Source organism: Pelobates fuscus, chromosome 7, assembly GCF_036172605.1.
Source record: "Pelobates fuscus isolate aPelFus1 chromosome 7, aPelFus1.pri, whole genome shotgun sequence".
In the NCBI taxonomy this organism is placed as follows: domain Eukaryota; kingdom Metazoa; phylum Chordata; class Amphibia; order Anura; family Pelobatidae; genus Pelobates; species Pelobates fuscus.
Genome location: NC_086323.1, coordinates 69,344,739 through 69,361,878, shown reverse-complemented (window position 1 = coordinate 69,361,878; position 17,140 = coordinate 69,344,739). Strand labels below are relative to the sequence as shown.

Genomic DNA, 17,140 nt, shown 5'->3' with positions numbered 1-17,140 from the left:
TTGATTGATTGTTTTTAATATTGTGGTCCCTGAGGAAGTCCCATATTCTGTAGAAGGGACGAAACGCGTAGGACCATCTTTTGTATTTATTTTATAAATTTTTATATATTATTAAAGCCGCTATTTTTTCAACCTTCACCCGGAGTCCTGTACTTGAGTGGAGGCATTCAGGGGAATCTCCCAGGCCCCCCATGTCATCAGGGGAGGCACCATAAATGTCTGAATCATACAAGATCCTGTGAGTGCATTTCAAGTTGCGCAGTGTTATAATTGTATAAAAGTATTACACTATATTTATTTTGTATATTTTCATTTAGATATCAGCCGGTTCCCTCGTTGTGTGTGTATATATATTCTTGTGGTCAAGTAGATTGCCAGCTGGGAGCGATTTGAGGGAGGCTGTATTCACATACTATTGATAAGTATCCTTATATATAAAAGTGTATCTGTATAAGGTATATTTCTTTGGTCTTTTTTGGTTTCTATGAAAATGTAAGTTTTGTGGGGGGGGGGGGGGGGAGTTTGCGGCCCACATAAACTCAAACCTTGTTTATTTGGCCCTTGTCTTTGAGTTTGACATGCTTGCTGTAGAGTGAATGAGTGTGTGGCTATTTACATTCTCTCTGCACATACATATAAAAGCTGTAGTTCTGTCCTGTACATTTCTATTATCAACGTTAAATCCGGCCATTCTAAGGTCACGTAATAAGCTGTAGGGTTTCTGCTTTATATTAGTTAACTTATGTTCTGCGTGATGGGTATTAGACTATCCTGACGTTGTGTCCCTTAGCATGGTATACAGTTTAGTCTTTTACTAGCTCATCCCTCTGCTATTCTTTTCATCTATTCTATAACAACTTGCTGATGCTACCCGAGATCGTATCCTCTTAGCAGGATGTTGTGTAATGCTACCAAATATTCCATTAGTGATGTGTTGTACCACCTTGTACTTGTAACATTCCGACCTCCGTTCTGCTACATTAACCAGCTGGGTATCTTTAATGTACTGTACATTTACCCCATCTTCTTTACCTTACTGTACCATCATTTAGTAGACGAACAACAGTCACATATGCAGGATCATAAATGTTAATATTTTTCACACATTATACTTTAAAATGTCAGGCATCCTTATTGCACAAAAATATGATGTAGTAATATTTGATGAGGAATAAAAACAAACCAAGAATAGAGTCAATGATTTCTGTAGTTTCATGAAAAACAAATACGTGTAAACATGCAACATAAAGAAGCAATGCTTCCATCTACCAGACACAATACATGTTTATTTTAACTAGGATTTCGAAAAATTGCATTAAAATGTGTAATTAAACAGCATTTTAGCTGAAATGTTTGTTGATAAGAGGAAGATGAGAACTTCAGATTGTCTGAACTCCCACAACACAGCAACAGCTTTAAGGGTAAAGGCTAGCTGAGGATGATGGGAAACGTAGTTTCTAAACAACTGCAGTGCCAAGGTTAGCCATCATTGTTTTGGGTAGGATTGTTTGGTAGACGCTGCTCTGAGATGGTACTCCACACTTTCTGTGAAATGCATAAAGAGATGAATTCATTCATGTTATCATATTAAAATGTAGGTCAGATCCCAATTGTGATTCTGAAGGAGTGAAAAGATTTAAAAGCCTTAAGGCTGAAAAAGGGCTCTTTGAAGTTGGAGACATGATCATGTGGCAGGAATACAGAAAAAGTGTGCAAGTTCTACAGGTGGGGAGGAATTACCTCTCTTATTGTTGGATTACAACTCACACAGCTGTCACAATGGGCATACAACTGAATAACATGGGACCAGTGTAAACTGTGAAAATTAACAAAAAAGTGTATGTCAACTAGAAGCTCTGAAATCCTCACGATGGACTCCTATACTCTGAACACTTTATCTTAGTGGTGGTTTAGTAGGAGAAGGAAAAGTTTCAAGGACCATAGCCACTGGCTGCAGCCAGGAAACCTCACTCTGGCGGATGAGAATATTATTAAAGGGACACTATAGTCACCTCAACAACTTTAGCTTAATGAAGCAGTTTTGGTGTATAGAGCGTGCCTATAACGGAGCTCGGTACTCAACCTGAGCATCTCCGTTAATATCCCAACTTCAGTGATTATAACAGCTCCTAGCAGCTCAGCCAAACATCAGCCAAGACTTGATGAGGGGTAAAACAAAAGACACTTTATTTGGTCTTTTTTATTATTATTATTATATTTATAAAGCGCCAACAAATTCCGTAGTGCTTTACAATTTTGTATACATTTATACACAGACCCCCAGCATTGGGTCCTTAATAGAACAATGGTAACACCACCCAGTAATCTCTGTGTCTGGCAGTAAATTAGATCAAGCACAGCTAACTCAATTAACTTCCAGGCACACATGCAAATAATACCATTATCCCCCAAACATAATGGAATACCTCCAAAAACATATGGAAAACAGTGATATCCCTGGATAGCTCGTCCCCATGCGCCCAATTTGTTAAAATAGTGACAAAATTTCATCACATGGGGTCTGTGCTACCTCTCCTTAAAGTTTTAGTGAGTTGTGTAACAGTTCCGACCCGCTCGGCATTTCCAGGTTTGTCCTTGTCAGGCGCATGAAGCCCTCCCAGGCGCATAGTCTGTGGAAGTCTGGTGGGGGCAGGCCAGCCTGGATTCATCTTGTATGTCCAGTAAGCACAGGGTAACATAGACATGGGAAGGGACAGGAAAGTATAGAAAGGGAGTTCCCCATGATGTTTCCATGGCCCCCTTCTACACCCAAGAATGACCACATTCTCAGGGGGTTGCCCTGACCAACCCACATACAAACTGTAACCACGGACCCAATGTTTCTGGCTCAGGGTAGTATTTCTTACAATGCCCCTGCAGTCTCACTGTTCGATTCTTTGCCATTTAGGAGTTAAATCACTTGGTTTATCAGTTCTAGTCACACCTTCCTGCACGTGATTTGCACAGCCTTCCTAAACACTCCCTGTAAAGAGTCATCTAATGTTTACACTTCCTTTATTGCAAATTCTGTTTAATTTAGAATTTCCTACCTTTTACTCTGTTAATAGCTTTCTAGACCCTGCAGGAGCCTCCTGTGTGTTATTAAAGTTCAATTTCTAGAGCAGGAGATAAAAACGTCTACAGGTGTGGATAGGGTAGCAGTGAACCTTCAGAGGCATGATCTATACACAAAACCTACTTTGTTAAGCTAAATTTGTTTTGGTGCTATAGTGTCCCTTTAAGAAACAATTTGACATATTTTCCTGCTGAATTGTTATAGCAATCACAGACAGGTTATTCACAAAAAGAAAGAAAAATATATGTTCTGCACTAGATATACATGTTTCCATTTCACTAGACCTGGAATGGTGAACATTTACAAGGGAATTGAAAGTTTTAGGTCAAAATAAACTAAATGGAAACTTTCCTTAAACCAGTTTGACTATTTTGACATTAACTGAGCAATTCCTTTTTAAAATTACCCCATGAGATTTTCAGGTACGAGATAACATGACAATGCATTCAGTCACCCAGACTACAAACCACGCAAGGGAGTATATGTCACTATAGACATGCGTCACTTCTTCCTACAACTCACTTGGGGAGATTTATAGAGTTAAAGAACTCTGCTACTCATTGCTCTTGCATCTGTTGTCTTCTCCTGCTCACTAATTTCACTCCATTATCCTTATTCTCATCTTTTGTTTTGCTCTCCACATTTTTGTTTAATGCTGCATGCGGCCCAAGCACTTTCCCCATCTCACTTTTATTTCTCTCCCAATTGCTTTACTCCACTCTCTTTTTTTCTGTCTCAGGGCAATATGCAATGTCAATCGGCAGTTGCTACGATCAGTAAGGTTTTGTCATGTAAAAATAGGGGCATAAACTCTCAGGATGAAAATATAATTTTGCCTCTTTATAAATCGCTGGTAAGACCACACCTTGAATATGCTGTGCAGTTTTGGGCACCTGTTCTAAAGAAGGATATCATGGCACTAGAAAAAGTGCAGAGAAAAGCTACAAATTGATCAAAGGAATGGAGCATTTTAGTTACGAAGAAAGGTTAAAAAAATTAAATCTGTTTAGTTTGGAAAAACGGCGCCTGAGAGGGGATATGATAACTTTATACAAATACATTCAGGGCCAGTACAAACCATTATCTAGAAATCTATTCATAAACAGGGCTATACATAGGACACGAGGTCCTGGAAGAAAGGAGATTTCATCTAAGGCCTGAAGAGGTGGTTTTGTCAGAGTCCATACAGATGTTTAAACTGCAATTGGATAAATACTTCCAAAAACATAACATACAGGGATATAATTTCTAATTAGCGGGGTAATAGCTGCTTGATCCAAGGAGACATCTGACTGCTATTTTGGGGTCAAGAAGGAGTTTTTTTCCTAGTTTGTTAAAAAATTGGAAGTGCTTCAGACTAGGGTTTTTGCCTTCTTTTCGATCAATTGCAAAAACATATGTGAGGAAGGCTGAACTTGATGGACGCAAGTCTATTTTCAGCTATGTAACCTTTCACACAAAAATGCTCACACTGTTGAATCGTTTCCGAGAAGGTCTATTGATTGTGGCGTTAGACCTTAATCTACCCCTACACCCCAGACAGGACTCCACGCGGGGAGAGTGCTCAATCCCACAACATTGTATTCGTTCCACAGGGGAAGGTTTTCCTAGTTTGTTGCAAAAATGGCAGGGCTTCAGACTTAAAAACATATGTGAGGAAGGCTGAACTTGATGGACGCAAGTCTCTTTTCAGCCATGTAACTATGTAATTACTCCATCTACATTCCGTGGCTTTTTTATCAGTCTTTTTTCTTTCCCCTAGAACACTATATCATCTTTTGAAGTCCTTTAATATCTCTTTCTGTAAACTACAAAGGAGTAGGGTGATCCCACCTTCCTGCTAGGGAGGGAAAAGGGGGAATCTCCTTGGGGTAAAAGGAGAGGGAAAAGTGGGGGGGTGGAGGGGAAAGGGGATAATAATTGCCAGAAGGTTAAGTAGTTTTATATCAGGAGTCACTTCCTGCTACCAAAAGGGAAAATGGAGGAAAAGGATAGGGAGAAAGGAGGGGGGGAGAAAAGTTGGGGGAAAAGGGAGGTGGGAAACAAGGGTCTGACATAAGGCTCTTGTGAAAATGGATCCCTCCCACGTGGTAATTAAGCATGACAGGAGGGATATAGGAATGTGGACACTGGCCAGTGTGTAATGTCATACAGGAGACTGGAAATTTTTACTAGAGTATTCACCAAATTAAAAAAAAAAAATGAGTTATAGTGAACTGACAACTGTATTGCAATACACTGGCCATAAAAGCCAAGTTGTAACTATTGTTGAGTTGGAGAACTTTTCCAAATTCAATATATCTGCAATTAAGTTTTTTATTCTCTACAATATAATGTGTTTGTAAACAAACTCATTAAACAGGTACTTTAGGCATAATCACTTCATCTTATTGAAGTGGTTTTGGTGCTTCCTACAGGGTTTAAAGCACAACTTGTACAAAGAGTTGGCTACATAGCGCTGATGTAGATGGAGTTACAGGCGCCTTTCCTCAGGAGTCAGATACTGCAAATGTAAAGTCTGTAACTGTCACTTTAATGATTAGTGCTGCAGGCGTCTAGTACAAATATTTACTGAGTTGATTTGGTGTATCTTTATGAATAGCATTTGATTGGTTGCATGTGCTATATGCATGTAAGCAGCGGCTGTTTCTGTGCTGGAATGAAAGGTACAAAGTGCATGTAAATCTCCATAAATTATCCATGAGCATTTCATTAACAATTTTTAAAACTGAAAATTTTTTTCAATATAAAAATTCTGTATTATCATCACTCAACCAAGCAATGGTACAGGCATGATTAGCATTTAAAGATCCAATAGTTTTTCAGTACAGAGGTAGCCATGGTGCAACTCCATACTAAACGTTCCACAATGGGTACTAAAAACAAGTCAAAATTGCAGAGATCTTATGTCAACAGCCAATCAGAATCTGGTATTTAAAACATAAATAAAAATAAATTTAAAAAACTCCCAGCATTCCACTATGCAGAGAGAGGGATGAATTGCATGGTTATGCAGTATACCATTCATGCCCAAAAGTAGCAAATGTTTGCTAGAAATCTTATATTCATTATATTTAATGTTGTTGAAATTATTAAAAGATATCAATGCTAGGCAAAGGCGGGGTTTAAAGTGAGGTATGTGCTCACAACATATTTGAGAAGGATGAAAAGGTCAGTTGCACTAAAATCATCTCCACCTCATATTTGGGTATGCACTGCATAGGTACAAATATCTCCCAGAATTATGTAATTATAATAAAATTTAAAAAAACAACAACAACAAAAACAACACGACTCTACCCTATATGTGTTAGTTGTGTAGGTTGCTATTGAAAAAAACCCAAAAAAAAAGTAATTTACCTTTTGACAACAAAATGACCTTGGTAAAAAAATACATCACCATTTTAGCTGCATCTATTAAGTACTGCGCTATTATTTTACACATAGGAATGGTAACATGGAGAATAACACATGCAGGGTCATTGCGGGAAAATGAGGAGAAATATTTGGTCAGAATGATCCATTTTACAAAAGACAACAAACGAACAACAAACACATTTCTTCCCAGCTCATCTGTTTTGATGTAAAATGTTGTCAGTTTGGCTTTTCATATCCCTTTAAAATATTTTACCCATTATTTACATAACTCAAATCCTTGTTTAAGAAAAAAAAGAAAAAGAAAACCCAAACGGTGTAATAAGTTTATGGTTTAAAACAATGACATGTCACTATTATAAATGTTATTATAGTAAAACATTGTTGTCACCTATCAAGTCACATTGAAGATCTGTGTTTATATCCATCACACTAATGGAATAGCTATCCTTGCACGTTTTCTCAAGATAAATGACAATGACCATTTACATTAACAGAAAGCTGGAAGTATACCTATGTACCAAACATTGACTCTTCCTCGAGAACTCAGGACCAGAGCCACATTAGGACTTCCAATAATTTGAACTGCTGACACATTTGTTCTCTAATCCACAAGCCACATTTGAATGCCAGATGTGGTTTTAGATTGTCTATGTTTCATCAGTATTGACCCAAGAATCATTATTGAATTCCGCATAAATAACTGCTGTGACAGATTCAGTAATGACAATGTATTATTAAATGGCTATCAGACAGAACTCTGCATAGTAACATGTGTGTAACCTTGAGAAACAAGAGGGTATATCCCCAAGTGGCAATTCACAATTTCATGTTATACCTTCTAATGAACTACTAGTCAATTGATTAAAGGTTTCATCAGCACCAGCTTCCACTTGTGGTACCAGTTGGACAGATAATTACTGGCGACGTGCATTAATTGCCTCAATCATAACCTGTATTCTGTTTTTAATATGAACTTGGCGGCTGAAATTGTCATTCTGCTAACGTGTGGCGTTCACCAGTGAAAGAAGGTGACCTGCATAAAATCTAGTACTCAGAGATGGAACCCCCCCCCCCCCCCCCCCCCACACACACACACAGTGTACATACATAGCAAAACATACACAGACAATAACTGGGGACTAAGTGCCACTGAGAAATACATAAATAACACATGAGTGCTTTGATCTATTGATTTAGCTAAAACATTAAAATTAGTTGAAGACCAAACAAAATGCAATAATATTTCTTCAGAGGAGGAATGGAGGGCAACAATGATACATTTCAATACCACCCATTGCAATTTTTTTCTGTGTATAAAAATCATTGCTGTCAACATCAACCATTTGAGTGTAAAAAGTGCGTTCTATAGGTTAAAAATGCCCAAATCTCTGTAGGATACAGGAATCTTGTTGTTGGCAGCATGAGCGGAAAGTGATCTGACATTAGTAAATCTTTTATTGTGAATGATTGTGAGCCAAGCATATTAAACAAACTGGAGTAAAAAACAGTTAACAATGACATCCAATGGAGTGTAAATGCTGTTTTGCTTGATACAGGCATTTGTCTTCGGCAGGGATGGCTGAAATGACACATTATAATCAAATCAAGTACAAGGGTATTACTCCCATTAATCAAAAGTCAAAATGTCCAGAGCTTCCCCAGCACACATTGTGATAAAAAAACTGGTGGGTGTGCATTGTTATGAGAGAGAATTATTCTATTGCTCCCTAGTCAGTACAATTCTAGCAGCAGATTAAGAGTTAAAAAGCAGGTGATCTGCTATTGGTTACAACGTAATCTATTGTCTGAAGAGGGCATTGATGGGAATAGAAAAGTCAAGATGCACAGGGAAGCCAAAACCATACATTGAGATTATTAGCTCAACGTTATGGAATAAACATTTCACAGCCATCATGTCAGTACCAGAGGCTGGGACTCAGCATCCCTCCCAGTATCTCACAAGAGTAACAATGACTTAAAGAACAAGTGCCATCTCTCACCCCATGATATGTGGCTGGGCTGCTGGAGGAAGGAATGGGGTGATGGACGCACTACAGGCGTGGAATACAGGATTCTCAGAATTCTACTCAATGGCAACATTTACAACAGAATGGAATGGGGAGGTGGTTAACCATTTGAGTGCCAAATAGAGAGAGGGTGCGTGAGTATCTCCCATACATGCAATGCACAGAAAGGGTTAAAGAAGCTATATCTTTGCAGGTAAGGTAGGCAGGTTTACCTTGAGTCGCACATAGCAGTGGGTACCCAGGGAAGGGTCATTGAGACAGGCAGGGGGGATGTCTCTGGGGACCCTGTGGAAGGTCCTCCTTGGCCTGATGAAGATGCTGCAGAAAAGTTTGATGAGCGCAGTGCAGGCACACAGCAGGCAGTAGGAGTAGACCAGAGCCCAGAAGGCTGCAGAGCGCAGGCAGGCAGGCAGGACCAGCATGCTGTGCCCGGGGAACCTGCAGGAGAGGACACCCTCCAGTGGTAAGGAGAGCTGTGCAGGGAAGTCATGGAAACAAGGGGAAGAAATAAAGGAGGTGGGGATGAGAGAGAGTGGGGGGAGTGACTAGAACCCTCTGCAAGCGGGGCATTGCTGCTGCTTCTTAAAGGAGACATGGACCTCTTTGGAAGCCCCCTCCTCTCCTCCCTTCCCCACTTCCCCACTTCCCAAATACTCATCATTCTGAGCCAGCAAGTTCAGCTGGGTTAGGTTACATTTGTAGGATGGAGTTCATATAATGCCATATGGCAGTGAATAGGTGTAAGAAGGTCTTGCATTTATTTTGCCCAGATATAATCCTTTAATAAATATAAAAATTAATACTATCTTAAAGGCATGCCGCCTAGGTAAGGGTTTCAAAAGGGAAGCTGCAAAATGGTACTGTTAATTTTTATGGAAGTGACAGATCTGTCAGTCACCCCAGTAAACCCTATTGGGTTGAGTAGTGAAGTAGAGGTAAGCATATCTACAGTGAAGGCAAAAAGTATTTAATCCCCTGCTGATTTTAAACATTTGTCCACTGACAAAGAAATGATCAGTCTGACATTTTAATGGTAGGTGTATTTTAACTGTGAGAGACAGAACAACAACAAAAAATCCTGAAAAACGCATGTCAAAAAGGTTATAAATTGATTTGCATGTCAATGAGTGAAATAAGTATTTGAGCCCCTACCAATCAGCAAGATTTCTGGCTCCCAGGTGTATTTTATAGAAGTAACGAGCTGAGATTAGGAGCACTCTCTTAAAGGGAGTGCTCCTAATCTCAGCTCGTTACCTGTATAAAAGACACCTGTCCACAGAAGCAATCAAATAATCAGATTCCAAACACTCCACCATGGCCAAGACCCAAGAGCTGTCCAAGGATGTCAGGGACAAGATTGTAGACCTACACATGGCTGGAATGCAAAATCTCACATAGTGGAGTTTCAATGATCATGAGAATGATGAGGAATCAGCCCAGAACTACATGGGAGGATCCTGTTAATGATCTCAAGGCAGCTGGGACCATAGTCACCAAGAAAACAATTGGTAACACACTACGCCGTAAAGGACTGAAATCCTGCAGCGCCCACAAGGTCTCCCTGCTCAAGAAAGCACATGTACGGCCTGTCGGAAGTTTGCCAATGAACATCTGAATGATTCAGAGGAGAACTGGGTGAAAGTGTTGTGGTCAGATGAGACCAAAATCGAGCTCTTAGGCATCAGCTCAACTTGCCGTGTTTGGAGGAGGAGGAATGCTGCCTATGACCCGCAAGAACACTATCCCCACCATCAAACATGGAGGTGGAAACATTATGCTTTGGGGATGTTTTTCTGCTAAAGGGACAGGACAACTGCACCGCATCAAAGGAAGGATGGACGGGGCCATGTACCGTCAAATCTTGGGTGAGAACCTCCTTCCCTCAGCCAGGGCATTAAAAAAAATGGGTCATGGATAGGTATTCCAGCATGATAATGACCCAAAACACACAGCCAAAGCAACAAAGGAATGGATGAAGAAGAAGTACAATAAGGTCATGGAGTGTCCTAGCCAGTCTCCAGACCTTAATCCCATAGAAAATCTCTGGAGGGAGCTGAAGGTTCAAGTTGCCAAATCTTAATGACTTGGAGAGGATCTGCAAAGAGGAGTGGGACAAAATCCCTCCTGAGATGTGTGCAAACCTGGTGGCCAACTACAAGAAACGTCTTACCTCTGTGGTTGCCAACAAGGGTTTTGCCACAAAGTACTAAGTCGAAGGGGTCAAATACTTATTTCACTTGTTGACATGCAAATCAATTTATAACTTTTTGACTTGCGTTTTTCTGGATTTTTATGTTGTTATTCTGTCTCTCACTGTTAAAACACACCTACCATTAAAATTATAGACTGATCATTTCTTTGTCAGTGGGCAAACATTCAAAATCAGCAGGGGATCAAATACTTTTTTCACTTAGACACTTACTGACAGATAGACACACACACACACACTCAAACACTCACTCACTGATAGACATCCACTCACTCACTCACTGATAGACAGACATTCACTCACTCACTGGCACACAGACAGACAAACACACACACTCATTGACAGACATACACTCACTGACAGAAACACACACACAGACACTCACTGACAGACATACACTCACTCACTGACATACATACTCACTCACTGATAGACACACACACACAGGCAGACACTCACTGACATACATACAATCAGTCACTGACAGACACACAGGCAGACACTCAAACACACACACTCTCACAGACAGTCAAACACTCACCTCCCAGGGGTCCAGTGTGGGGCAGCTCCTAACTCCTCCAGCGCGATATTTAGTATGCCGGGGCCAGAATGACTTCATATTCCCGGCTCCCGTCATAGAGGGAGCGTGAGGGAGGAGTGAGAGTCTGCAAGAACAGCCTCCCTTGCCGCCTTCCTTCTCCGCCCCCCTCTCCTCCGGACACTGGGATTTTTGGCAGAGCAGGCACCTGCCATTAAGGTAAGCAGGTGCCTGCTCATCCTTACCTAGCGTACAGCTTCGGGGGTGACCTGAGGTGGCCAGATGGCCACCTCCTGACCACCCGTGACAGGGATCCTCTCGGCGTTCCCACCTTTGGGCGCCTTGAGGATCGGCCTGGCGCTGGGGGAGGGCGGCTCGAGAGCCGCTCATCCAGCGCTGCAGGCCCAGACAGGGGCAGGCAGCCCACCAGGGAGCATCCTGTTTCTGATTCTATAGGTACCCATATATACAGCACTGTGGGGGTAAAATTAATTTACACTGTATGCTGTGGCTGTAGAGGTGTAGCAAGGACATGAGATGCCATGGGGCAGGTCCATTATTTGCACCCCCAACCAGTTCCATGCCTCTGACAGATTTCAGGTTGATTGCGGAGGATTTGATACACACACACACACATATATATATATATATATATATATATACTATTTTGTACTGGATTTTATTTTTACAATTCCCATTGCAATTTCACCACATTTCACAGGATTTCTTCCCTAAAGTCAGAATCTTCAGGAATTCAAAGTGAATTTCAAATTTAGGGCCAAAGTAGCCAAACTGAAAGCATACCTAACTTGGAGAATTTTTTCTAGTTGACGTATTTTGGCCTTAAAATTAGAAATTTGAATTCCTGACTGTGACAAATGCACCTTTGCCTGGACGTCCGCCACTGGCTCCTGGAGGAGTGTGGAGGCTAGCCTCCTGCCCACTGACTATGGGCCATGCTAAAAGGCTATTAAAAGACTTGGTTCGTGGGACACAAACTCCCGAACACCACTGAACTTGGATGAATGCCTGCTCCTTCCCCACACACGTCAGGAGAGCGCCATTCGGTAGGTTTGTTCGTATGGTTCATACGAGAACAAACACTACCAAGAAGCTACAGTGTGCGTTTAGTATTTCGTTCGCATGGTACTCCCGAAGTTGACCGGCAAAAGGACAAAATGCCCTGGAACTGTTTTGGGCATAGGAGCATGTGTGCGGCCGGTCCGAACTTCCCCCCCACTGTGGCGTTTTGGCTGTGTGTCACGACTACTAGTGTGGTCCAGCACGCAGAAACTATGTAAACATATACATATACAAGGAAAGGAAAAATAAAAGGACAGAGCGTAAACCGGACCTTGGAATGGCCGGACTAATACGCTAGAGACAGAGAATGGTCAAAGGGAAAGCCGAGGTCAAGGAAGCCAGAAAAAACACAATTCCGTAAACACAAGCCAAGTCAGGGAAACCAGAATTCAGAATAACGAGGGAAAAGCCAAGATCAGAATACCAGGAAATCAGATACACGAATATAGAGCACTCTCAGGAAACGGAAACCACAACAGGGCAAGGTACTGGGGTGAGTTAGGGATTTAAATATCCCTCTCTATGCTCTGCTTGGTCAGAGGGCGACCTCTGACCCCAAAATGTGCGTGTGCGTTGACGTTGTGACGTCATGCACACGTTAGTATAATTTCCGGGGGCGCGGCTAGTGATAGACGCGACCACGCGGTCGGGGCCATCTTGGATTTGGGCGCGATGCCCAGAAGACCTGGGGGAGGCTGTGCCGGTCGGGCATGGCCGTGTGACTCGGCAGGCCGGCGACCGCAACACTGTGTTTGTGGGATCTGAGTGCTTTTCGGATATGTTGGGCACTTGGATCCAGGCGACCTGAGGATGTATAGACTGTGGGGGTTCCTATGTGGGAAATATATGTTTTTGTGTGTTTTCATATTTTGTCATTTTATGCTTAGTCATGGTGACATGCCATTTAGGGGACATTTTGTGGGCGTGTTTATGGGAATGTCATGGGTGTGTTTGCTGTGTCCCTGTATTGTATAAAAACAGGCCATTGAGCCTGGATTAAATAGATTTGTTTTACCCCTTCATTAAGTGTAGGCTGATGCTTGGGGGAACTCGGGCTATAATCACTACTACGTTTGGGACTCGGGAGATTCATAACGGACATACTCAGCCGGATTATAGGCAGTCCGTTACACTGACAATTCCTACTTTATTGAATAACCCTGTTTGTGCGCGCACAATACACGTCATATGGCTGCCTGGATGTGGCTAATATGGAAGCATTTGATCCACTTGGACTGTAGTGGGAACTAATCAAACTTTAGTAATAGCACTTAAACGGTAATATTGGTTTTATCAAAGGCCTGTAACATAGAATTTCTCTAACTGTCCCTGAAAATAGTTAGTTATGCAAAATGCAAGTATTGGAATGCAAGGTTAGAATCGAGGAATCTGTAGCTTCTATTTTGACATGGTCTGATCCTCAGTTGTTAAAAATCACTCTCGAATATACAGGCATCTTCCTGCAGACTAGGCCTCAGCCTACTTAGGCAGTATAGATTTTCTTCTTGCAAGATACAAGGTCGTTTTATCTTTGTTCTTGTTAATATAATGGTGCACATCTGTTTTGTAGGGTGTAATTTATCATATGAAGGTGAGATAAATAAAACATGATATTACATTATCCCCTGGAATTTATGTATCGTGCTAGATGTTATGTAAGGCGTTCAATCCACAGCACGGCATTATGTGGCAACACATAAACCTTTAATGACCAAAGACAGGCCAGACATCTGATATAAAATGTGCAACAAATTCTGATTTGCCTACCCCCCTTGGTCTTAAGAGGTTAAACACTTTTGCTTACCTCTAAATATTTTTTACAAGTGTCCTGCAAAGCTTGGTGTCATGTGGAGTTTTCTGCTGAAATTCAAGGTGTTTGACATCTGTAACCTTAATTAATTTAAAGGGACACTTCATGCTGCCAGAAAAATAAAAAATATACGTTGACATTTTATTAAGTGGCTAAATAATGCGAGACAACAGCAGACGGCTCCTTCCCAAACCTGAAAGAGACTTCACCAATCAGACGTATCCCATACTTTGTTAGAGAGGTCTGATCTTATCCCATAAACCCCTCATTGATACTATCTATCAGCCCCAGCCCCATTTCAAATCTCTTAAGTGTAGCCACAGCTGCTAGCAGTATATTGAAGATGTATGGAGCTTGTCCATGCTCTAGTAATCTCTCGCATTGATTATTGTAACTCTCTCCTAATAGGTCTTCCCACAAGTCTTATTGCCCCGCTATAGTCTGTAATAAATGCTGCAGCTAGACTGATTTTCCTCTCCTGTCGCTCCTCTCACTCCTCTCCCCTCTATTGGTCCTTATATTGGCTTCCTGTATCCTATAGGAGTCATTTCAAGGTACTAATCCACACCTATAAAGCACTCCTATATTTCTCCACAAATCTAGCCCCTCCTATATCTCTTCACTATTCCACAGGTATGCCCCTTCTCGGTCTTTCCGCTCTGCCTATACATGGATATAATTTCTAATTTGTGGGGTAATAGCTGCTTTATCCAAGGAGATATCTGACTGCCATTTTGGGGTCAATAAGGAACTTTTTCCTAGTTTGTTGCAAAATTGGAAGTGCTTCAGACTGGGTTCATTGCCTTCTTTTGGGTCAACAGCAAAAACATATGTGAGGAAGGCTGAACTTGATGGATGCAAATCTTTTCAGCTATGTAACTATGTAACCTTTTACACAAAAATGCTCTCGCTGTTGAATCGTTTCCGAGAAGGCCTACTGATTGTGGCGGGAGACCTTGATCTACACCTAGACCCCAGACAGGATTCCTCACGGCCCGGGGAGAGTGCTCAATCCCACAACATTGTATTCAGTCTACGTGGGAAGGCCCTGCGGCGAATGGGACTGACAGATTGTTGGAGGGCAGCACACCCAGAAGACCGGGACTTTTCGTTCTATTCGGCAGTGCACAAACGCTACAGCCACATAGACTACATTTTAATTGCACAGGAATTCCTCACGCTTTTACATAGGACTGACATGAGAATCATTGGGGACTTGGACCATACTCCTGTGACTGTACAGATATGCTCTCCTTTACACAAACCCAAAGAGCAACAGTGGAAATTGAATGAGAACCTGCTGACGCGGCTGGAGGACACAGACGTAGCTAGACAGACATTGACTCAATAATTTGATGCAAATGACACTCCAGGCATGCCTCCACTAACTTCCTGGGAAGCGCATAAATGCGTAATTAGAGGGCACTACATAAAGGTTGGCACACAACGAAAGAAGGAACACACACTCAGATTGACCGCCTCAACGAAACAGCCGACCTAGAACACACAGACGAGGGCACACAGAGGACATATTCCACCAACTGACAGAAGCGCGCAGGCAACAACGAGATCTCCTGTCCCAGAGCCTCCTCCAAACCTTGAGAAAGGCATCAAGGGTTTTCTTTGAACATTCAAATAAGTGCGGTAGACTTTTGGCGCGTCAGCTTAAAGTCCAAAGGAGAGCGAGCCACATACACAAAATCAAACCGCGGGGGAGGGATGAGATGAGACTCCCAGACGGTATGCATCACGCGTTCGAGGACTATTACACTGAACTCTACAACCCTAGCACAGTCTCGCAACGGAGACACCGCCCTACAACACCAATGCGCAATTTCAGAGTTCCTAGACCGTTGACAAGAAATGAACCCCCGAAATGTCGGAGGAGCTGGAACAGCCATTAACAATCGAAGAGCTCGGAACAGCGCTGAAGCTATCTAAACCCCGCCTGGAAGGGGCGGGGCCTGACCAGTTTGGCCGACAAGACATGCATGCAGTGAGCTCTTTTCACAAATTAAGCCAAACCTATCTGAAAATGGGTTGATACCCCCAAAAATGCAACTAAAGAGATGGTATGCAGTACCTGCACGAGGGGGAACACTCACGGATGAACCCGGAGACTCACCCACCGACTTGCAGTCAAAGGATACATTTGAGGCCTACAAACGTGGAGGGATCCACGGGGGGAGGAAACGGCCGATCCTCCAACCTGGAGCTGCTGGGCTATTGCAAGCAACCCGTTCTCCCCCCTCTGAAATGGTGGGGGTCCTCCCAGTCCCTGCTGGGGATAAATCAGTAGAGAGCACCCTGCCAAGCCACACCGCCGCTTCCAGCTCCCGAGCCACAACCAACATGGTTGACGGAGCAGAAGATAGCGATGAAGCTACTTGGGAAACCAAATTCAACGCCATATGTGCAGCGTTCTGGTGCCGGATTGAAACCCGTGCAAAGCAGATGCAACCGCCTTCCAACCTTACCCCGCAGCTCCAGACGGCAGCCACCCCGGAGACCGGCTCCATCGAGTCAGAAGGGACCAACGGCATGAAGGCGCGAGTGCCCCTTAAGGCCTCAGGCCGAAGACAAGTGGCAAGCGGACACCATGGGTCCGGGAACAGCGGGAAATGACCGACACTCAGTCTAACAAAGCACCGCTGACCCTTACTCATACACGGGACAGACAGTCAAGTCAAGAATGGACTTACCTAACCAGGCACCACCACTACCGATGATGGGGATCGGCTGATCCTGATGCTGGACTTAAAGCTAGACCTCCGTGCTACCTGCTAGGGACATAACACGCTCGGATAGGTACACCGAAGGCCCATTTCCCTCCAGCTCACAACCGACTTTCTCACCTTGCTTAACGCAGCCCTAATGTTTATAAGTGTATATGCCATTCTAGCATACCAGATGATGCACTAGCCTGCCTAATAACACAACTAGAATGTCCTTTTGTGAGAAAGTATTGCCTCTTTCCCTTTTTTTTTTTTTTTTAAGTTAAACAATTTCCAGCACACAA

At 42.5% G+C, this 17,140-nt stretch overlaps 1 protein-coding gene across 1 annotated transcript in view; it reads right to left on the bottom strand.

Annotated features, from left to right (window-relative positions):
• Positions 1 to 13,404, bottom strand: part of EPHX4 (epoxide hydrolase 4) — a 34,863-nt gene extending 21,459 nt beyond the window's left edge. The window contains exons 1-2 of the mRNA XM_063428060.1: positions 13,327 to 13,404; positions 8,694 to 9,026 (exon numbers count right to left, since the gene is read on the bottom strand). Of these exons, the coding sequence (XP_063284130.1) occupies positions 8,694 to 9,026; positions 13,327 to 13,404 (411 nt within the window). The remainder of the gene's footprint in view (positions 1 to 8,693; positions 9,027 to 13,326) is intronic.
• Positions 13,405 to 17,140: the final 3,736 nt, after the last annotated feature.